Source organism: Miniopterus natalensis, chromosome 7 (assembly GCF_054644295.1).
Source record: "Miniopterus natalensis isolate mMinNat1 chromosome 7, mMinNat1.hap1, whole genome shotgun sequence".
In the NCBI taxonomy this organism is placed as follows: Eukaryota; Metazoa; Chordata; class Mammalia; order Chiroptera; family Miniopteridae; genus Miniopterus; species Miniopterus natalensis.
The window spans coordinates 382,778-407,477 of NC_142087.1; the positions used below are offsets into that span (position 1 = coordinate 382,778).

Here is a 24,700-nt window from a genome sequence, read left to right on the forward strand (position 1 = left end):
ACTTGCTCAGAGACATATAGCTGCTAAATATTGGAGCTAGTGTGTAAATCCAGGTTTATTTGACTCCATGCTCTCTCTTCTCTACAATGACCTACATTCTTAAAATTATTTCCTAGATGGCCTCTTTCTCTTATTTTAAAAAGATTTATAAAAGGCATAATTAATTATGTTTTAAATGTATACAATCTAGGACAGAAATACCATTCCCTTTCAGGTTAATGAATGTACACAGGTTTGAGAGGCTTTGGTGAGCACTGGCTATTATGCCAAGGGGGAAAGAAGTGAGGAACAAAGGGAACACAAACCAACATTTACCCAGATTAAAATATTCTGATTCCATGGTCACTAGAAAGAACTCTGTTAACAGAGGAAGATAATTAATATAAAAGTATATGTACAGCAGGGTGAATTTACTGCAAAATAGTATCAAAATGACCATATAATCAAGGAGGTTATCAGCACTATCAGGTAACTGGAAGGGCAGGCAATCCACACCAGGAGCAATTTGGTATGTATTTCGCAGTTATTCTAGGAAGTTTTGTCCAGATATTGCACCATAATCCAGGTTGTTTTGATTTAAAACATCCTAAGATAGCCTTGTATGAAACAAATGTTAAGTATTTTCCTGTGACTTAAATGTAATCTACAGATGGAAGTCACCATTCTGAGAATAAAAGCTCAATGTAAAAACTAACCACTTTAAGAGCTGAATGCTAGAGATCACACACCACAGGGGAATAATTCATTCTGTGAACTCTGATCAATAGGAACATGTCGAATTACATACTGGGTTTAAAGGAGGTCTTGATCTGATGAAGTCAAGAATGATTTCATGAGCACTTTTTTTTAACCGAGGAGGAATATCACCATTCACCTGAAAAAATACAAAGAGTAGAAGATTCATCTGATTATAGCAGCGATTTTCAACCTGTGTGGGCAAGAATTTTTAAAACATGCGATACCTGACTATTTAGTCAGGGGCACTGACCTCTTTTCCCTTAAATTGTCAAGAAAGAAAGAAAAAGGCAATAGCCAACACAACAATAGCCATCTGGCATGAATGCCCTGTCTTGAACCATAAATATATAGGTCACATAAGAGTTGCATCTTATTGGTCATGTTGCATAATAAGGTTGCGTCTGAATGGTTAGTTCTTGGTACTAGAAATCCTTATATACAAAAGTATAGGTACCTGACTTTTTAATAAGTCACTTTGGAGAAAAAAGGGTAGGTAATTACTATTATTATTATTTTTTGTAAATCAATCAAAATTAAACCGTTTTTGTTAGATCAGCAAAAAATATACTTTTTAGTATGCAGCAGAATTTTAATAATTAGTTTATTATGTGCCATAAAATAAAAAGATTGAAAACTGCTGGATTATACAACTGTCATTATAAGTTTCTAGGTACAGCTGTTATCTCAACATATGTCACAAAGTTACTAAAGTTATCTGTAATGTAGTTATATCCAGGACGCATTCCAAATAATTAAAATGGAGAGTAAATGGCTGTGTGACTTACAAAAATAATTACTGTAGAACTGAAGAAAATTCAGGCTCACTTTAGTTCTATTCTTTTGGAAAATTATATATAAGATATATCCTTTCCAACAAAAAGTTTCTAAAATTATAAATGTGAGTGGAATGAATAATACTATGTTTATTAATTATTTTATAATTTAAAAAGCCTTTTACCTCTTATTTTCATCCTTGTACAAAACCTAGGTAATAGGGAGGACTGGTAGCCTGATTCACAGTCTGTAGATAAAACTCAGGCTCAGAGCAAAAAGGGTTTCTCCTACCCTCACAGAACCAGCAGGCAGAAGAGTTTTGTGGAGCCCAGGTCTGTCTGTGATTCCTGTCCTTATGTCCTCCCTTTTTAAAGCAATGTGTTACCCCAAAAATTTTTTTAAAGAAGTTCAAGAAAACCCCAGAAACTCACAAAAATGTAACAACCTAATCCCTCATTCTGGCCACTCAGAAGGCACAGTTGTGACCATTTTGTCATATTTATTTCCTAGTCTCATATAAAAAACTCTGTAACACTTTTTCCCTCTACTTTGGTGACTTACTCTTTGATTACCTCATCACATTCTATAATTTTATTGGAGAAAAGAAAATGATAATTTGGTTATTCCTCTAGCATTAGTGGTTGCTTTGATCTATTTTGATAGGTTAGATATGTTTCTTTATGCTTCACAATTTATTAAAAATGTCATGTAAAATTTTAGAATTGTTATACAATTTGATAAAACTTTTTCAAGTATTATTATTTTTTAAATATATATTTTTTATTTTTATTTTTTTAAAAACATATCTTTTTATTGATTTCAGAGAGAGGAAAGGAGAAATAGAAACATCAATGATGAGAGAGTCACTGATCGGCTGCCTCCTGCACGCCCCCGACTGGGGATTGAGCCCGCAACCCGGGCATGTGCCCTGACCAGGAATCAAACCCCGATTGCCTGGATCCTAGGTCAACGCTCAACCACTGAGCCACGCCTGGCCAGGCACATAAGACATTTTTAAAAAATCTTTATTGTATGAAACAATTAAACAGACTTTTCTATTACTTTATATTCTACTCCTGGAAAGACAGTACATATCCTTCCCACTATTTTTCATATGCTTTTACTTTAATGTTCTTCCACCAAAACAGAGGTTAAGAGAATGGACTGAATAAGGTCAAGGTTCTACATTCCATCCCCAAATAAGCACATTAACTTCAGTTTTTTCACTAGTCAGAAACTGTATCCTGAATCCCAATTACCAAATGTGCGTCAGTGCTCATGAAGGAGATGGCACGACAGTATGGATGTGAGTCAGTGAAAGTCCTTACAAGTGGGAGGAAAAATAACTTTGTGCAAATACCATTCTACTGCTGGGTCAGTGAAATTACATACTTTCATATAAATACGGAACACAACTTGAAACAAGCTCTCTGAGCTGCAACGTCAGAAGGCGACTGAAAACTAGGCTCTGCCTTATAACTGTCTGAACTTATAACTAGCTGAGCATCTCTAAACTTCAGTTCCCTTATCTGTAAAGTAAACAGATATACTCAAAAGTAAATCAACATGATGTTTAGCTTAAATATTATAGAATATTAAAAATTAATTAAGCAGCTACTTAAATCTAGTTGTTGTAAAACAAAATGTGTTTCATAAGAATCTTCTACATAAAATAACTGAATTTTCTCAAAAATACGAATATAATTCATTAATTCATTAATTCATTCAACAGTTATCTGGCTATGTGTTAGGCACATGCTCTAGTCACAGAGGATATAAGAGTGAAAGAACTAATTTTCCTATATTTGTAAGGGAGACAGACAGTAAATCTGATAATACATGACAATGTGAGCTTCTGAAACACACGGGCAATGACTTTTCTAATGGGGAGACATTTGGGCAGAAACCTGAAAAGTGAAGAGGCAAATAATGTAGATGTGTGGGGAAAGGGAGCTCCAGGAGAGAGAACAGGAAAGGCTCAGCTGCAGGAGCATATGCGGCACTTTTAAGGCAGTGGCAGAGACCACTGTGGCTAAAGAGGAGAAATCAACCAGGAAGGGTGGTAAAACATGAGGTATAAGAGGTAGCCTGGACCAGGCTTTGTGGGGCTTGCAGTCCAAGGTAAGCACATGGAGTTTATTCTGTGTGATGAAGAGCAGTGGAAGGTTCTGAGCAGGGCAATAATGTAATCACATTTCACTTTTAGGAGGTTTACTCTAGCTGTTTTGGGGGAAAATAAGACTTAAAAGGGGCAAGAGTGAAAGCAGGAAGACAACTTAGAGGCCACAGTAATAGTCCTAGTGATAGACGGTGGTGGTTTGGTATAGAGGGGCATCTGAAGCATAGGCGGCGAGAAGTAGTAAGATTTAGGACGTATTTCAAAGGCAGAGCTATCAGGATTCTACTGCTAAGAACTTAACTCAAGGATTTAATTGTAGCTATTCAAAAAGGTGTATATATAAGGTCACACAAAATAGGATGCTGATAGCTGGATACAAGTTGATTAGTTTAATAAACTCTGGTATAACCATAAGCTGGAAAAGATGTAGTCATTTAGAAATGATGTTGAATATATAATGACATGAGAAAATGTTCATAATATGTTAAGTGAAATTAACAGGTTATAAAACAAAGCTCCAATATTAATCCATATTGCCCAAACAAAATGTATAAAAAAAAGTTGAAGGTTATACACCAGCATGTTAGCAAAATTTCTCTCTGGGTTGCAGAATTACACATTTGTAACTTCCTTCTATAACCATTTGTATTTTCCAAATGTTCTATAATGACCATGTATTACTTTTATGAGAAAAAAATAATTTTTAAGAAGAACCATTTGAATTCATTAACAATTTTCTTTGTTACTTACCATCACTTTTCGCAAAGTGTATCTTTTGGATCGAATGTCATCCATTAGCATCTCATAAGGGGTGAGTTGATATTCAATGGGCAAAGGGTTGTATTGCCGCTCTTGGACCTTTTTAAGTTTTACTCCGTTCCGCAAATCCCTCATCACCTGTACCCAGAATCGAGCCTGAAAGTACCAATGGTGGAGAGACATCAATGAATGAATTTACTAGTTTCCTATAAGTAGCTACAGTCATACAGAAGAAATGAAGAGCTTGGATTACAAAACACTGAAAAAAAAACAAACAAAAAGATTTTTAAAAATGAAATTTTAGGATACTAAAAGTGGGCACAAAGCCAGTAGAGAATCCACAAGCTATAACTGCTGAGACACCTGGGTATACATCCTAATTAATCCACTGTGGTAGGCATTAATGGTCTCAGCTCTGCAGGCCTCCTTGTTCATACACTGTTATGTAGCTTTGCTCACTAAAGCAGACGACTATATTTCTCATACCCTGACTTTGGGTTTGGCTATATGATCTGCTTGGCCACTGCAACAGTAATGGATATGACATGACCAAAGGCTTCAAAAGCCAGTGCACAATGGGCTGTCATTCATACGTCTATTATCACCACGAGGACATCATGCCTGGATTGGCACGATGCCTACTGGCATGATCACTAGGAGAAGGCAAGAGACACACATGAAGTGAATCTGCAACTGATCTGCAATCTCATAAGCTATATAAATGTTACTGACTAATGCTACAGTGATTTTTGTAGTGTTCGGTTACATAGCATTATAGTGACCATAGCAAACTGATACAACCACCTACTAGCTGTCTGACATACAGCTAGTTCTTCCACCTTTCCAAACCCTGGCTTCCTTATCACTAAAAGAAAATGGTACTTCAAAACTTGTTGAGAAGATGAGAGGTGTTCTCTACATAGAAAATGTGTTCTGTATGTAGAAAATGCTCATAAATGACAATTTTTATGTTATCTTTGCACAAATTATTTAATATTAGTTTTCTTATCTACAAATAGCAAGTTGGCTTGTCTACCCTTCAAGAGAACGAAATATATATGAAGTACTTATAATAATATAAAACATATTAAATATGTATTATTATAACTCAACCCTTCTGTTTTCCTGCTTATAAGCTACAGTGTCATAGTCTCTACTTCACTGAAAAGAAAATCAATACAATATTTAACTGAAATATTATAGTTTGTTAAAATTAAAAAATAGCTCAAATATATTTTAAAATCAAGTGGTATATTTTATAAGAATTGTCTATATGAAATAACTCAGAAAATTTCTCAAAAATGTCCTCAAAAACAATTTGTGATAAAAAACAAAACAACAAAAAACCCCACCACACCAAAATGTATACCATTTCTTATTCCAAAAAGGATTTGAGGTACTTAATATTGAGTTATACTCATTAAACATCTTCTAAAATATTCATTTTTAAAACCAGATTCTTAGATTCTGCCATTAAAAATACTCTAATATATCCCTAAACTACTTCACTCTCTCTCTTGGGAATGATCTTGTCCCAGCTTCTCTGCTTTCCTTACTCATTTCTTTAAGATCCAGTTCAAGTACCATTTCCATCTCATCTTTTAAACATATTGTCTCTTTTCTTGACCTCCTCAGGCTTTAAGAAAATGTGACATGGAACTTCAAATTCTCAAAATAGATTAATTAGGGGATGATCACTCACTAGCTTTTGCTATAATTTAGGAAAGGATTAAAACAGACTTGTTTTATATAGCCAGTTCTTTATGTATTGTTTGGCAAAAATTTTACATATGACGTTTTAGAAATTAAAGTCATGGTTATTATACAAAATAATGCACAACTGTCACTGTATATATTACCAGAGATTTTATCATTTACCCCTTATTCCACTAGTAATATTCTGAGATGTTTAGATTCAGCCATTCAAGAAATTCTGATTCTCCTTCATTCTTTCCTCATTTCATTCTATTCTTTCTAGGTAACTCATTTTAATGGTCTTATCTGAGAATTAAGATGGTGATCTAGGCAAAAAGTCCCTTTGGAGTTAGTGCATCTCTTGTCAGCGATCACACTAGTTTTTAAATAAGGCTGCCATAAGGCAATAAATTAAATTTTTAGTTCAAGTTTATACCAGCTATTTGCTAACGTGTGAACACCTGGAGTTACTTATCTGGCTTTAATATCTAGGAAAACAAATTTTAAAATTTAATAGCCAAGATGAAATACACCTAGCACAAAACTACCTATATATTAGTCTCCTATACAAAGGGGGCTTGATAATCAGTATTATTCTAAAGTGACAAATAACATTAGCTTATAAGGCAATATAAACTACATGTTTTTTAACCTTACTCTTTCTTTAATGTTCCAGGTTAATATCATTCCAAATATCTCAGTAAAGATATCCTCAATAAATTAAGATTATTGCAAACAGGAAACACCCAAATGACCATCAACAGAAGAATGGATAAACAATGGGATACTACTTGGCAATAAAACCCCCAAAAAACCTGCTGCCCTGGCTCGGTGGTTAGAGCATGGGCCCCATGCACCAAAGGTCCATGGGTTAGATTCCCAGTCAAGGGCACGTACCTGGGTTGCAGGTTTGATCCCTGGCCATGGTCTCTCTCACATCGATCTTTCTCTCTCTCTCTTTCTCTTTTTCTCTCTCTCTCCCCCTCTCCCTCACTTCCTTCCACTCTAAAAAAAAAATCAATGGAAAAATATCCTTGGGTAAGAGTTAACAAAAACAAACAAAAACCTACTGATATAGGCAACAACGTGAGTGAAATCTTAAAAGAATTATTGTGAATAAAAGAAGCCAAGCAAAACCCAGTACATACTATTAGATTATTTATACAAAATTCCAGAAAATGGAAACTAATCTACAGTGACAGCACATCACTGGTTGCTTGGAATCTGGGAAGGGGGGAGGCAGAGAGTAGGGTTAAAAAGGGCTATGAGAAAACTGTAAGGCGAGATGGACAGGCTTATTATTTTGATGGTGGTGATGGTTCCAAGGGTATATATGTATACATGCATATGTCAAAATTTATCAAATTGTAATTTTTAAGCATGTGCAGCTTATTATATGTTGATTACACCTTAATAAAACTATTGGAAAAGAATATGGCAAACAATTAAAATCTAATATGGTCAAAAGCAAGTCGTTTATATCCCCCAAACCTGCATCTTTCCCTATTCCCTCATTTAATGATGTCATTACTTATGCAGTGTACTTAACCTGAAGAGTCAGAATCCTAAAATGTGCCTTCCCACTGACACCTGAACATACCTCAGTTTAACTGGGTGACATTCACTGTCCTGTCCCCAAGGCTGTCATGCCTGACTGTCTAAGTCATCTATTATGAGGGCAGGGATTCAGGGATCTAGTACCAGGCTGGAAAAACAGTAGACACTCAGTGTGTTACACAGATACACCACCATCATCTGCTCTATAAATCTGTCTTCTGTTTTATGAAGGCAGAGACCCCATATTATTCTTTTGGGCTCTAGTCAGGTAACTATTCATTAAATAATTGAATATACTACACTATAGTTTCATACCTTATCCTGAAACAGAGCCTAAACTTTGACTTACATACAAGATTATGCTAAAGTATTAATATAATCAGGAAGGTCAATATTTTAAAACACCAAAATTCCCAAAGACACTGGGGTGATTCTAATAAAATCAGATAGTTTTAAAAAATGGGAGATATTTCCTCAAAGGAAAGATTAGGCATTGAGATGCATGTAATATCCATTCATAGTAACAAGCAGCTATTTCTTCAACACTAAAAAGAACAGGGAGAACATCCAGCTATCTTACCCAATCAGCGTTTTTCAGCTCCTCTAAATCTGTGTTAGATTCATCGCTTTTTTCCATTTCTTGAATCTTCTTAAGATTCTACCAGTTGAAATAAAAATATTTGGCATAAAAATTTCATTAAGCTACCTTTTCAAATTAAAATTTCTACAGGACACCTTCAGATAAAATACAAACAAAAGCGTTATTCAAGCAGATAGTACAGGTAACAGGCTAACAGAATCACCAGTTCTTCAGGGAAACCTTCCCTTCCTCCTTGACTAAGCCAAATTTTCCTGCTATACAATTTTGCAGCACTATAAACCTTTCCTCTAGAGTTCTTATCAACACAAATTTTACATTTGTTTGTGCCTTCCCTCTAGACCTCATGACTCAGATTTCTGTTCTCAGAAGCTAACATAAGCATCGATACTTTTTGATGCTCAATATAAATATTTGTCAAATAATTTAATGAATAAATTTCAATATATAAAATGTCTTTTATTTATTTTTAATTTGACATGTATATATTGCAAAATGGTTATCACAATAAGGTTAGTTCCACTTTTATCACCTCACATAATTATCTGTTTTTAAATGGTAAGAGATTTTAGATCCACTCTCTTCACAACTTTCAAGTATATAATATTGTTAACTATAGTCACCATGTTGTACATGAGATCCCCAGAACTTATTTATCTTATAATTGGAAGTTGTACCCTTTGAAATTGCATTAATTCAACATTTGCAATTAAAAAAAACCTTGATAGGCAACAATGTATATTCACACATTAATTACAAATTTGTGTTATACCATTCCTACTCACAATAATTCAACTCTAATATATTTTGCTAAGTATATTTACCTATTTGCATCTGGACAGAGTTTAAATGCATTGTAGGAAACCTAGCTTGTTTTGTATGAAAATAATGAATACCAAATATGAAATATTTCTAAATCATTTATTTTTAGTTTTTCAACATCTCAGACTAATCATCTGTAAAATGAGAATAACCATCTGCTTTTTTGTGCTAAATAATGCCTAGGAGTATTAATACAGAAAAAATAAAATTACTCTAACTTGAAGAAAAGGTAGTATAAATAATGCATTATTTCCTCTTGCCCTGGAAAAGAAATTAGGAGGAAAAAAGTATATCTGACTGTTTCAGAATGTGTTTCCATAATTAATTTTAAAAAGAAAAGTTAGGTTTCCTGTTTGGGACTATATAATAAGACACTTGCCACGCCTGAGTCATGGCCTTGTCTAAGTTCCCTCTTTGGGTCTTCTGTTCCCCACCTTTAAAAGGAAGATACCCCCATCTATCTCACATTTAGAGCCTCTGGGGAAAAGGAATTCCCAAAACATGCATATCCTAATTCTCCTCTGTACTGCCCCAGCCCCATTCCCTATTCCTCTTCCAGAGTCTTGCTCTTTTCCAATCGCCTTAACTGCTGCTCTTGGCTCCAGTAGGGTGCTAGGGCAGCAGCTAACAAGTGCTAAGCCTTTAGGCAACCATCATTTAACCCCAACCATAACCCATGTTACTGGGGAAATTGAAGTACATAAGGCTAAATGACATGCCTGGGGTCCCCTCAAAGGCGAGTGATGGAGTGGGAGTGGAGCAGGCGGAAGTGGCACAAGGGTCTCAGACATGAGGTAAGACGTGTGGAAGGGACACCAGACAATGAAAAGAGTGGTCCTGTTGGGAACATAAGTGTCCTGATGCTGCTCACAGTGACTTAGATAGTTCTTAGAAAACAGCTAAATAAAGTTCTATTTTATTTTTACTAAAATTAATGTGTATGAATTGATATATTACACACAAAGAATAGAATTTATAACTTGTAACTGTACTTTCTAGATAATGGGTGCTTAACATCTGCTATGTCAAAATCTCAGTAATAATCATTATTACAAAATTAGGACTCTTAGTTTTCTATTTTTAAAGATGTTCCAGATGTACTGGTATATACAGTATTTCTGATATTCAAAAACCCTAATTTTTTGCTAGGAATTATTAGTTATCTTTTAACAAATCTCTGATGATTTAAAACCACAGTTTTCAACCCAAGTGCACACTCTTTAGAAGTATCGAAATTAGAATTGAGAGAGGAAAAGACCAAAAAAGGAGAGGCACACATGTTTACAGTTTTCCTCGAATGACTACAACCCAGGCTCCATAGCCCAAAGAATTAAAGAAATACATTATTCTATTGAGTAAAAGAGTCCTCCTTCTGTGTTTTTTTTTTTTAAACAATTAAAATGGTGAAAGAAAAGGGGTTTAGGAGGTGAACCACCTCTGGGCATCCTGGGACTCCATCAGGCTGTGACATCTATTAGCAGCAGCACTCTCCTCTCCCCAACCCTCCAAAATGAGAGCTGAGAATAAGTATCTCAGCTCTATCTCTTCACATTCTGTCCTTAGGGCATTTGCACTGGCTACTCCCTCTCCCTACAAAGCTTACCAAAATATCCACATAGCTTATTCCCACACATCCTTCTCATTCTTGATCAAATGTCACCTTCGCAATGTGTCCTACCCTGACCATCCTATATAAATGCCAAGCCCCACGCTCTGCCACCAGCAATGCCCCAGTCTACCTCTCTTTTCAAAGCTCGTCCTGCCCTGTAACAGTCTATATGACTTAATGTTTTACTGCCCGCCTCTCCCTGCTAGACTGTAAACTACATGCAGAATTTTGGTGTAATAGTTCACTGATGGGCTCCTCAAATCTCCAGAGCAGTGCTCTGCACTTAGGAGGTGCTTAGTAAATATTTGTTAAATAAGTGAATTAAGGCACTTTCAAACAAGAATGTTCAAACACTTAAATCTATTCAATAGCTCTTATCAACTCAACTTTAATAAGAGGAAGCCCAATCAAGTGGAAAATTATTCAGAGAGAAATCTGTATTTTCCTTTCTAATTCAGAATCTCCTGGAGGGCTAGCGAAGAGAAATCTTATCTATGCTACACAGAAACATGTGCTCTCCAGTTTAGGGAAATAAATATGCAATCCAAGCTCACATTACATTTGTTTCCTTTGGTGTCAGTATAGATAATACCATAGAGAAAAATGAAGTAATTACAGTACTAAGTAGGTCAACAAGATTTATCCAGCATCAAAATAAAATGGTTTGAAACCTTAATGCCTGAGAATATCATGTATACAGGGTGTCCCCCCAAAATGTATACATCTGTGGTAAGATGCCCAGGTCTACTGTGCCGCCCCTCAGCCCCCAGCCTTGCAGGAATGAAGTGTCTTCCACTGGCTGCCAGAGGTATTGTCTGCTCACAGCCTGTTCCTTCCCCAGGAGGTGCAGTAAGCACTCAGAGCAGGAAGCTGCCTTGCCAAGGTTAGGCCCCTTTCTGGGCACCCTACATCTGATCACTGCTCTGTGTGAAAGTACATGGGACAGGCCCCCTTGCCTCAATTTCTGACATCTCCGAAGGGCCATCCCAGCTTCAGAGTTCCCTCAGGATCAGCTGAGGTTTGTTGCGCCTGCATCATAGTTCGACTTTTCCCTCATCCCCTTCCACTGTTCCCCAAAGCAACTCCCAATAAACTTCCTGAATTCAAATTTTACCCCTCAGACTCTATTTCAAGGGGGAACTTAATTCACACAGAACATTTAAAAAACATAACAGATCCAGACATATAAAACAACATTTACATGAATTTTAAAAGTAAAATTCACCAATTCAGACATTTTGACTTGCACTGAAATATATATAATTTCCACTGTTTCTGTCTAGAAACCCTTTCCCTCCCTTCCCTTGATAAAGATCCTCTCTGTAGGGAATGCATCCCCTACAGTTTGAGCAGAGCAGAGCCCATGCTTAGCACCTCGTCACCTACTCACAAGGGTGAGGGTACCATCTCTCCAGTCACACTGACTGGGTCCTGAATGGGCACATAACTCCTTATCTTCCAAGGCTTTTCTGCCCCAGTTAAGAGAAAAGACTTTCTGCGGCAGTTACTGAACTGAGACCATATGAGATTTGGGCTGCAGACTAACATCTTACCTGCCTTTAACTACGAGCCTATCCTGGGGATGGAGAAATACTGGATTTGAGATACTGGATCCAGCTGTGCCTAAATCTAGCGGTACCCTTACACTTCCCAATTACGGGAGCCAATAAATCCTGCCCCCCTCCACCCATGCTAATTTGAGTGGACTGTCATTTGCAATGCAAACAGTTATGATTTAACATGTCCTCTTAGTCCAGAAATATGAGCTCATTCTTCTTGTCTTAGGGTACTCTGTTGGAACAGTATGAGGACCATAGGGCTTCTTTTCCATCCAACTTTAATTTTTAAAAAATGTAGTCAAGATGGTTACACTGTTATGCCTTTACACATCTCTACCTTTACTTGTATTGTGATAAAATCCCTAACTCTCTGCTACTAAGAAAAACTACCTGTTCTTTATAATACAGAAGATAATTTCATCGAACAGTCCAAAAATTTCATGTTTCTTTATTTTTCTGAACAGTAGCGTAAATTGTAGCTGAGACACTTCCTAGCTGTGACTGTGAGAAAGTTATTCAACTGCTCTAATTCTCAGTTTGGTATTTTCATTTGTAACAAGCAGATAACAACTATATTTAGGATTTTGTTAATATTACATAAAATAATACAGAGGAAGTACAGCATGCAGCCTGGCTCATGTTAAGGATATAGTAGGTATTAACTTTGTAAGCCAATGAATATCTATGAGGATTTGATTGTGAACACTTTTACTCCAACACAAAAATGTGTTATTTTTACCAAATGAGGTACCTCTCTAGCTTCTTCATGAAATAAAATTCTGATTCAACAATAAATCAATATAATGTAGTTAAGAATCTGCAAATATTATAATTGAACAAGATAGAACAAATGTGCAACTAGAAATCTCACATTTTCTCATTAGTGGCAAAAACTAATGAGTTATTTTAAAGTAAATTACAGATTTTTCTAGTTTTAGAAGTAAGCTTTTGTCGATTATATCCTAGCTTCTGAATAAGCATTTTTTGTTTGCACAAATGTAATAACAGATGCCAACCTGTGCTTGGAATATGGTGAGAAAGTTCTAACTGAGAGCACCCACATGGCAATTAACTCTCCCCATTTCTAACATAACCAGTCTCAAGCTAGCAATTAGAACTGCTCCATGCCAACATTTTCAGTTCCTGGAACACTAAAAATAAATTAATTAAATCTGCTCTGTGAATTACAAGTATATAAAATGCTCAGAGAATAATTTTAATTCACATATGTCTCTTTTTAGATTAAACCACCCTTACAAATATATTCATGTATAAAAATAATATGTAATAATAGCATTTTAATGATCACCATTTTCCTCTATATTGATAACTATTTGTTACTTAATGGTATTCTCCTATGCAAAGTGTACATGCTTTCAGTCAGAAACTTTTAAATGTGTAAAAAGAAATATGTTTCAATAACTCCTTGAATAAAGCTTTTTTACTCAGTTAAAATATGATAATATACTTTCAAAGAAATTACTTACATAGAGACTACCAAATATATTGCCTATAGTTAATAGAACATGTATATCGGCCACGCAGATTAAGAGCCATGATGTCCTTTCTAATTCAGCTATTTTTACCACAGAAAATCAGAAAAAAGGATTTTATTATATTTACCAGCCCCAAATTAAAATTTTGAAAATCAGGATACTAAAAAATGAAATAAAATAAAATAAAATAAAATAAAATCCAGGGAGTTACAACAGTTCCTATGAAAAGTGGAAGTCTCCCATGCATATTAAAGAGTTACTGGATAATTGCTAAGGAATATGCTTTATTTTTATTTTTTTAATCCTCAACCAAGGACATGCTTATTGATTTTTTAGAGAGGGGGAAAAAGGGGAAAGGTGGGAAGAGGGAGAGAGAGGAAGAGAGAGAGAAACATCAATGTACAGAGAAATATGGATTGGCTGCCTTCCCATATGCACCCCAATTGGGGATCAAACCTGAAACCTGGGTACATAAGGCCTCTCTACAAAGATTGCTAAATGTAGCAGCTCTACCTAATACATAGGAACAAACACAGGGAAAAAGCCTAAATGAGGAGACAAAGAAACATGCCCCAAATGAAAGACTAGAACAAAACTCCATAAAAATAACTAAACAAAATGGAGGAAAGCAATCTACCAGGTGCAGAGTTCAAAACACTGGTTATAAGGATGCTCAATGAACTTATGGAAAGAACAGGTGGACTTAGTGAGAACCTAAACTAAGAGATAGGAAACATAAAAGTAGAGAAAGAAAACATAAAAAAGGACCAGTCAGAAATGAAAAATAAACTAACTGAAATGAAGAATACATTACAGGGAATCAATAGTAGACTAAATGAAGCAGAGGATCAAGGCAGCAATTTGGAAGACAAGGAAGCAGAAAACACTCAATCAGAACATCAAAAAGAAAAAAGAATCCCCCAACATCCACATCATGGGAGTGTCAGAAGGAGAAGAGAGCGAGGAATTGAAAACCTATGTAAAAAAAATAATGACGAAGTTCCCTAACCTGGTGAAGGAAACAGACATACAAGTCCAGGAAGCACAGAGGGTCCCAAACAAGAGGAACTCAAAGAGGCGCACAGCAAGACACATCATAATTAAAATGCCAAAGGTTCACGACAAGGAAAGAATCTTAAAAGCAGCGAGAGAAAAGCAATTACTTACCTACAAGGGAGCTCCCATAAGACTGTCAAATGATTTCTCAAAAGAAACTTCGCAGGCCAGACGGAGTGGCAAGAAATATTCAAAGTGATGAAAAGCAAGGACCTACAACCAGGATTGCTCTACCCAGCTGTAATTTAGAACTGAAGGTCAGATAAAGAGCTTCCCAGACAAGAAAAAGCTAAAGGAGTTTATCACCACCAGACCAGTATTATATGAAATGTTAAAGGGAAAAAGAAAAAAAAGAAGAGGAAGAGAAAGAAAAATAGGAGGAAGAGAAAGAAGAGAAAGAAGGATAAAAACATGCATAACAAGTGGCAGTGAATACGTACCTGTCCGCATTTACTTTAAATGCAAGTGGGCTAAAGGCCGTAGTCAAGACATACGGTGGCTGAATGGACAAGAAAGTGAAACCCTTACATATGCTGTCTACAAGAGACCTGCTTCAGATCAAAAGAAACACATAGACTGAAAGTAAAGGGTTCAAAAAGATTTCATGAAAATGGAAACAAACAAACAAAAGCTGGGGTAGCAAAACGTATACCAGACAAAACAGGCTTTACAACAAAGGCTACATAACTAAAGAAAATGAAGAACCCAGCAATTCCACTTCTGGGTACTTAACTGAAGAAATTGAAAATATAAAAAGACATATGCATCATATGTTCACTGCAGCATTATTTACAGTAGCCGAGATATGGAAGCAACCTAAGTGCCCATCAATAGGTAAATGGATAAAGAAGAAGTGGTGCCCATATAAAATGGAATATGACTGAGCCATAAAAATAAAAAGAATGAAATCTTGCCATCTGCAACATGAAGGGACCCTAGAGGATATTGTGCTGAGTGAAATACGTCAGAGAGAGAAAGACAAATACCATATGATTTCACTTATAAATATGTGGAATCTAGAAAACAAAATAAACAAGCAGACCACAAGGAGACTCACAGATACAGAGAACATTCTGACAGTTGTCAGAGGGGAAGGGGATGAGGGGCCTGGGTGAAAAAGGTGAGGGGATTAAAAATACAAATAGGTAGTTACAGAACAGTCACGGGTATGTAAAGTACAGCACAGCCAATAATATTGTAATAAATATTTATGGTGTCAGATGGGTTCTAGATTCATGGGGGGGGAAATCACTTCATAAGTTATATAAATCACTGGGTTGTACACCTGAAACTAATACAATATTGTATGTCAACTATAATTGAAAAATAAAAATTATTTAAAGTTAATTAAATTTAAAAAGTTACAGGACCTGAAAGGTAGATTCTGACATCCTCTTTTAGGTAAAAGAGTCTTCTGAAATGTTTTAACAGGAAGAGAAGTGATGAAAGCAAAGATGTCTAGGACAGAGAGAGTAATTTAATTATTGCTGATAAGACAAGTGCTCTGCACATTTACTAACATTCACAAAATAATAAATAAAATAGAAAAAGATAAGACATTGATATGGACCCTGGAAAATTACAAATGATAGATGATCTAATTAAAATGAACAAATGGCTACCTTAGATTCTTTCTTTTAAAAAAGCTATGTTGCCCTGGCCACTTTGGCTCAGTGGTTAGAGCATCGGCCTGTGGGTAAAAGGGTCATGGGTTTGATTCCCGTCAAGGGCACGTACCTTGGTTGCAGGCTCGATCCCCGGCGCCTGTCAGGGCATGTACAGGAGGCAACCAATCAATGTCTCCCTCTCTCTCCCCCGCCCACTTCTCTCCCTCCCACTCTCTCAAAAATCAATGGGAAAATATCCTCAGGTGAGGATTTAAAGATAAAAAAATAATAATAAAATAAAAAAGATATGCTTACCACTTGGAGGAATATATCCGTTTTAGCTCTAGAGAGAAATGCCACAGTTTTATTATTGTAGGTGGGAGAAGGCATGAGAAGAGGAATATGCAGAGAATATAAGAAGCCGATAACAATGCACTTCAAGCACAGCTGGTGTGTCTCAGTGGATTGAGAGCTGACCCATACACCAAGAGGTTACTGGTTTGATTCCTGGTCAGGGCACATGCCTGGGTTGCATGCTCAATCCCCAGTAGGGGGCCTGCAGGAGGCTGCCAACTGATGTTCCTCTCTCGTCAATGTTTCTACCTCCCTCTCCCTTTCTCTCTCTTTAAAATCAATAAAAACATATTTAAAAATCTTTTAAAAGGCTGCATAATTTACTTTAAAAATGCACTTCAACATGTAAATGTCTTGTGTTTTCAAGCAGACAGTCTGAAGTCATGTCACAAGCAGATGTCTTAGTATGAGTCAATGTGTTAGTTGACAATGGCACTATGATAAAGTACAGGTAAATTTGGTTATTGGCCAATAAGAGATGATGGATGGGAAATAATCTGATTTTTTTTCAGCCAACTGCAGGTTATAAAATATAGTTATTTGCTTGGGAAAAAAAAAAAAAAAAAAATTTCATAACCTTGTCAATTCCAAAAGACATTGTTTTTCCTCCTAACAGAAGATACTCTCTCTATATATATAATATTTATTTTATATTCCTACATATAATATTCCATTTGAAATAAAATATTTTAGCATCTTATTAAAGGTAAATTGAACTCAAGAATTGTATCATGAAATTATGATTATTGTATAGCATGAATTTAAATAATGTATGTAAATCACTTAATAAAATGTCACTGTAGTTTGTAATTATACAGTATAAAATATATAATCTTTTAAAAATTCATAATGACCTGTATTTCCAATTCATCTTCTTACCTCATAATTTCAATATCTGATCAAATATGAGCAGTTAATGATAATTGGCTCCAATCTGGGCATCTATAAATCATCCTCCCTCGACAGGATTTTATTAAATTTAGGGTAAGCTTAACTGTTCAGAACAATTTGATGCGAGGATCATTTAAACATTTAGAAAATCAAGACACTGGCAAAACGCTACTTTTAAATAGCTGTAGCTATTTGTTTTGGTAGAGGAAAGAAAATGTTTCATTCCCTGGCCCAGTGCCCTGCGTTCACCTGCCACAGCTTTCATCACACTGCTGGAATGCTGCTCTGAGACTGTTGCTCCTACTCAAGTATCTTGTCCACCACAATATCCTCAATGAATGTGGAAATAATAATAGCACTTAATGCACAGCTTATTGTGAGAACCACATGAATTCATGCACATAAAAAGTCTTAGAATGGTATTTTGCATAGAGTATAGAATAAATATTAGCTATTAATTGTAGTGGCATGTGTCATGCAGGAAACACATTAAATACCTGTTGTATGAGTTAATTAATTTTGTCAACTGATCCTAGTTCTTTTGAAACCTAGTGCTTCTTCACTCACACACACATGCTATAGCTAAATATGGCTATTACGTTCTCACAATTCTTCACCAACCCCCCCAATTCCTTCACTGTTTCTTCCACGTCGAGGTTTATAGACACCTCCTCATATCCCGACTACTTATCTCAACATCTGTTTTTGTTGATGGGCACTATTTCCAAAACATTAAAAAGTAGTGGTAATCCCAATTCTCTTTATCACCATGTGTAGCTAATTTATTAAAGGTTGTTAAACTGTGCTTCAGTTTCCTATCTATAAAATGATGGGAGACAAAGGGTAATTCTACCTAATATACAGGAATATCATGAGGATTAAAGTGCTCACATAAGCAATGAATAAGATATACTCAGGGATTGTAGTAACTGTTTAAGTGAAAGCAACATAAATTATCTGAGCTCAGAGCTGTTGTTGGGTGACTTGGATCTTTTTCTCCCCCAGACGTACGTAAACTTCTGTAGCATGGAAATATTTTAGAAATTACAAAAACTGAGTAGCATTCAATCTCAATCCCCTGCTCTTCAGGCTCCCACTTTGAACAGCAGGATAAATGTTGAGGGGATGGCTGTAGGGAACTTAAGGCTGATTCTATTCTGCTCTATTTGTTCTTGAATGTTAATATGCTAAACACTTAGGAAAATACAACTCTAGAACCAAAATGGTATTAGGTTAAAAAAAACAAAACCATTTCACTGATGAATGGCCCTAGTGATGTCCTAAGCTGAGGAAGCAGCAAGGGAAACATTTGCAAAAAGAGCACAAGATATTTTGTCTTTGATCCCTAATTCTATGCCAGGCTTGGCAATATAAACATGGTCCTTGCCCTTAAGTTCACAGTCTAGTGAGAAGATAGATGTAAACACTGATCACAATACATTGTGATAGGTGACAGAAGCCAGAGCAGAATGCTCTATAAATGAACACAGAGAATAAAGAAATTAACTGTAGCCTGGCCGGGCGTGGCTCAGCGGTTGAGCGTCGACCTGGGATCCGGGCGATCGGGGTTCGATTCCCGGTCGGGGCACATGCCTGGGTTGCGGGCTCAATCAATGACTCTCTCATCATTGATGTTTCTCTCTCTCTCTCTCTCTCTCTCTCCCTCTCCCTTCCTCTCTCTGAAATCAATAAAGATATATTTAAAATAAAGAAAGAAATGAACTGTAATCAGAAAAAACATTTCAGAAGAGTGGACATTTGAGTTTGGTCTGCAGAATAAGCAGGCATTTTCTAAGTGAGAGAAGAGAGGAAAAAGACATTTGGGGTAGTTGCAGAGGGGACTGTAGGAAGGGCAGCAGAATAGGCATATGTGGTGGGGAACAGCAATGAAGAGCTTGGAGCGGTCAGACTGTGGCCCAGTTGCTCCTGGTCCCTATGTCATGCTAAGGGGTTTACACTTTCCACCTATGAGTATCAAGGGGCCACCAACATCTTTACACAGGGTGTAACACGATAGGATAGCCTATATGTGAAAAGGGAAATAGGTTAAGAGGCTTTGCCACAGCCCAGGCAAGAGGTGCTAGACCACTGCATGAAAAAGGTACAGGCAGTGAGACTATGAAGGAGGCTCTGCATTCTGGAGACAGTCAACAGTGTGAGGGGACCAAAGTTCAAATTTGGTGGTAATAAATCAGATCTATAATACCTGAAACACAGGTTCTCTAATTCATTCAACACGAATCAAATATTTACAAAGGCCCTATTACAATGGGATAGAGCAGTAAATTAGAGAGAAAAGGTCTCTGCCCTCAATGAGATTATATTCCAATGGAAGATATCCGTGAGTAAGAAAAGAAACCAACAAGACAACTACAGACTGTGATGGTTGCTAGGAAGGAAATAGGGTAACATGATTTTAAAGAAAAAGGCTGAGTGTGATAAATCTACAACGGTGTTTAGTGCAGGCCTGATATGTCCTTTTAGCTGAGGACTGAAGAAAGCAAATGAAAAACTATAATTAAAAGGTGAATGAAGACAATTTATAAGAGGAGTTTAAGATGTCAACAAGAAACCTAATTAAGCACCACAGGTGCAGTCACACTTGAGAAGAGATCAAAGATCGTTATCATCAGATAATCAGAAATGACAATCCACACCTGTAGAGCCTGCCTCTGAAGAAATCCAAGATGGATTAACTATATTAGACATCTTATCCCTCAAAAGATCAAAATGTTTGGAATACCCTACCTCAGTTCTGGGGTTGTTTATATGTATGATGCACGAAAGTGAAAGGGGAGAGAAATTTTTCATCAATTTGAGATGATCAGAAAAAGCATTTCAGAAGAGTGGTCATTTGAGTTAGGTCTTCAGAATACATAGGCATTTTCTATGTGAGAGAAGAGAGGAAAAAGAGTTTTCAGAAGTTATGAAATGTGAATTATGAAAACACAAAACAGAAATTATAAGCTTAAAAGTCTATTTCACATGCCTTCTAATATTGAGTTTTTATTAAAATTACTATATGAGCATACAATGTTTCATGCCCAATTATTTTTACTGTTCATTCACTTGTGATTAATATTATTATATTAGGAATTTCTTCCTTACAGGGATTTTTACCATTAGATTTTAAGATACAGAATTTTTAGTCCATACAGACATCAATATAGTAGTAATGTCAATATTGAGTGTTACAGCTCAGTAATGACAACATTGAATTGCTTTCCTATAAAATGCAATTCAAATTTACAACATAATATAAAATAATATAAAATAGGATATAATAACTTCATAGCAAATTTTACTGGGCATGCAGTTAAAATGTTTATCAGTATACATTCTGCCTACACAACCAGACTGGTACAAAAGTGAGGAAAAGCTTGTTGAATAAATAGAACAAAGATTTAGTCGCATGAACTATACTTTCTGTAGATCATTTTCTAACTAGAAGGAACCCTAGCATGTTTAATTGTCCCCTTCTCCCTTTTTAAAGATATAAGTAAACAGAAATTTACCCAGAGATCTAGCAAAGGTTATTTGACGTAAGAGGCCACGTGACTAGTGAGTGGATGAGTGGAAGAATATGATTCACCGACAATAAAAGGGCTTTGAAAAATGACCTTGTTAATATAAATATTTTAAATATAAAATAAATGAAAAAAGGAGTTAATTGCTTGAAAAGAAGGATTCTTCTTTCAAAAGAAAGATTCTTCTAAATAATGTACTTCTCTGATACATCAAGTTGTTTTCTCTGATATATCTCTGATACACGAAGTAGTAAATATAGTGAAACAATGTATTTACTGGAGAATTGGGGAGGGGGTGGGGCAAGCACACTAGACACTCTCAACATGGAGGCAACGATGGTTGGAGCATATAGGAAAGCACTGGAATAAAATCAACTCACTTCCTAGTCTTAATATTATTTTATCTCAGTATTTAACATTTCTATGACATCGTGTCTTTTCCCATTTCAGATCTCCATATTGTTTCATACCTAGACTTAACATGATTCTTTCTCTCCTCCCATCCCATTTCTATTTATGTGCAAGCATAAGACAGAGAGACTGACACTGACATACACACACACACACATGTTCACTTGTAAACCTTCTTCTCCCCCAGTTCTCTCTGGCTCACACATACTTTTCTCCAATCCTGCTCAGGAGCCTATATCAAAGTAAGAGTAACAGGACCATTCATGAGGATTAAATGGAGTATGCAACAGGGGCCACTTCAAAGCTGTAGGAATATAATACAAGAGAGCAGCAGGAATTAAAAGTGTGAGGAACTGTTAGTTAATTTCATTTAACAGTATCAAAACCAGGGACTGATGATCAAAAACTACTTAGATAGCAATGAATTAAAGAATACTACCATAAATAGAATTTCTTTTTTTCCAATAAAAATAGTTACATTTGAAACTGTCAAGCTAAATTCTCCGCTCTCCACCTGACATGCTCACTAGCCACACTTGCTGGCAGGGTCTGAGCTGTGGTGGGGCATTGGCAGTAGGGCACAGGCTGTCTCTTCTTTCATACAACCTGATGCACACTAAATGGATTGCTTAGATAGTCCCTCCATCTATACTTACATACAAGGATATCAAATTGCTTATGAGACACTGTAATATGTATTTACTTTCAAGGATATCAAATTGCCTTTGGGCATAGTTAAGAGCAGGCCTATCCAAATCTTCTCTATCATTAGGAGAATAACCTTAAAGGATCTCAATCATTGTTTAAGAAGCAAATCATCACATCATCAAGAGAGATTAGAATGAAAGTGAATTTGCTTTCTAAACAGATGATGAACTACAAAGTCTTGTGCTTTGTAAAGCAGCCAGGTCTAGTAAATGTAATTATAACTTTATAGAACAACTATAACAGTTGGAAACAGATCATGGGTTTTATATTTTAATAATTGCCAGTTGAGCATAGATAAATTTAATATAATTAAATTACTTTTTCCTATCAAATTGGGAACATTATCATCATACTAAGATTTTACCCTAATTTTATACACACAAACACACACATATACAGTACTTTGAAACATCATTGATAAGCAGATAAACTTGTTGAATTAGAGGTTATTACTTTGAAAGTTCCAACTGATATACACCAACTCACAGGTATAAAAGAAAGATAGTCCGATTCTTAAAATATATATTCTAAGATCTTTAGTAAAAACATCAAATTAACAGAGTGTTTTATTACTAGCATGAATTCAGTACTCTTGAGAAAAAGTTAAAAATGACTAACGTACACATATGAACTAATATGTATGAAAATATCCTGTAATTTTAAGAAAGTCACATACATTGTAGAGGAAAAGGAAATCCATTTGCACTCTGAAAAACTTTATTCTTAAAACCTCAGTGTTGACAGGAAATCTATGCAGCATAAAAGCTCTAATCAAATGGTATAGAATGTTCTTAAGTGTCAGGATTTCCACATATTTTATAGCTTGCCTTCTCAAGGCTCATTATTAAATGAACTTTATGGCAAATTTTAAAAATGGCAAGAGCACTCAAAGACCTCATCTATACCCCCCAAAGTTCTCATATTTACTAGAAATATTTTGGCAAAAATGTATCTCATAGTCAGAAATGCTTTCAAAACTGACTTCTTTCAAACAGAAGACTATCTGGAAAAACACACGAAGTATATATATATATATTCAGTTCAGCAAAGTATTCAGTTCTAGAGTATTTTCTACATGTACATACTGCGTTAAGAGTCATTAATATAAAAATAATTTAAAATACATTTATCTCAAGAAGTATTTGATCCAGTTGTGGAGAAAAAAATCATAAATACATAAGCAAATAACTATCATGGAGTATGAGAAGTGCAAGACTGAAGGATGTATAAGGTATAGAGGTCATGGAGGGCATAAAACTTAGGGCTGGAAAGAGGTCATGAATATTTCACATGGAGGTAAAATGTGAGCGGGTTTAAACAGATAAATAGGAGTTCACCAAGCAGACAAGGGGAGAAAGAATTTCCAGGCAGAAAGAACAGAATGTGCAGGGTCACAGACAAATAACTGCATGATGTATTCAGACACTGTAGTGATTTTGATTGGACAGTTTAAAATGCAAAGAAAGCAGTGTTGAAAAGGAGCATAAAAACACAAGCAGATGAAATGTAATGACAGGCCTTGTGTGGAATACAATGGAGTTTTAATATAGGTGATGGGAGCCGTATTAATCAAAGCAAGATGGCTCTGTTGAGTCTGCCAGGCGTTTAGGGTCAAGGAGGACGAGCCAAACTGCAAGTAATCACCAAGCTTTTACTCACTCACTGCAACAGTGCAAACAAGAGGCCAAAAAGGATGTTTTGTTCCCCTTGTTCCATTTCTTCCCTACAGAACAGCACTGAACTAGGCTCAGGTGACACGCAGTGCCAACGGGGGGGGGGGGGGGGGGGGAATCTTCCTACTGCTGAGTAATGGGGAAAAGACTTTATGGCCCTGAGGGCCAGTGGGAGGGAAAGAGGGAAAACTAGGAGCGGAAAGTTCTGAGACAAAGGGAGGAAAGCGTTCCAACTAAGGGCCTTCAGGTAGAGGCTCCTGGGTTAGGAATACAGTGTCCATGCAGGCATGGCTGGCCCAGGGAGACGTTCTGAGTCCTTGCAATCCCCTGCAGAAAACCTGAGTGCAGTACACTAGGTGTGCACAAGTCCCATGGGGGGAGGGCAGCTTCTCCCGTGCAGCCTGCCAAAGAAAGCCAGCATGTGGTCAGGCCCAAAAGATTACACAGAGGTTTGGGCCTGCAGCTGGACTGCTCAGGCCAGATCTGCCATCTACAAGAATCACTCACTGACAATGTGGAAGATGAATTGGATGGAGAAGATTTACAGTGATAAGGAGACCAGAGGAGGGAAGTATAGAAACCCAGGCTGGATATGGGGACCTGAACTCCTGATAAAGTGACTGACCCTCATGCATGTAGGAAAGGAATTGAATCAAGGAAGTGATAAACTCGAAGAAAATGGGGGGAGGCAAGGGACTGGCAGACTAGGCCAGGTGCAGTGAGGGAAAGAGCTCACAGGGCAGGGGT

General features: G+C 36.4%; 1 protein-coding gene across 2 annotated transcripts in view; it reads right to left on the bottom strand.

The window, feature by feature from the left end:
- The window catches only part of SPIRE1 (spire type actin nucleation factor 1), a 121,211-nt gene that overhangs the window by 38,855 nt on the left and 57,656 nt on the right, over positions 1–24,700 (bottom strand). For both annotated transcript variants that reach the window (XM_087818665.1, XM_087818664.1), the window contains exons 5-7: positions 8,223–8,300; positions 4,382–4,546; positions 788–874 (exon numbers count right to left, since the gene is read on the bottom strand). In XM_087818665.1, coding sequence (XP_087674791.1) covers positions 788–874; positions 4,382–4,546; positions 8,223–8,300 — 330 coding nt within the window. The remainder of the gene's footprint in view (positions 1–787; positions 875–4,381; positions 4,547–8,222; positions 8,301–24,700) is intronic.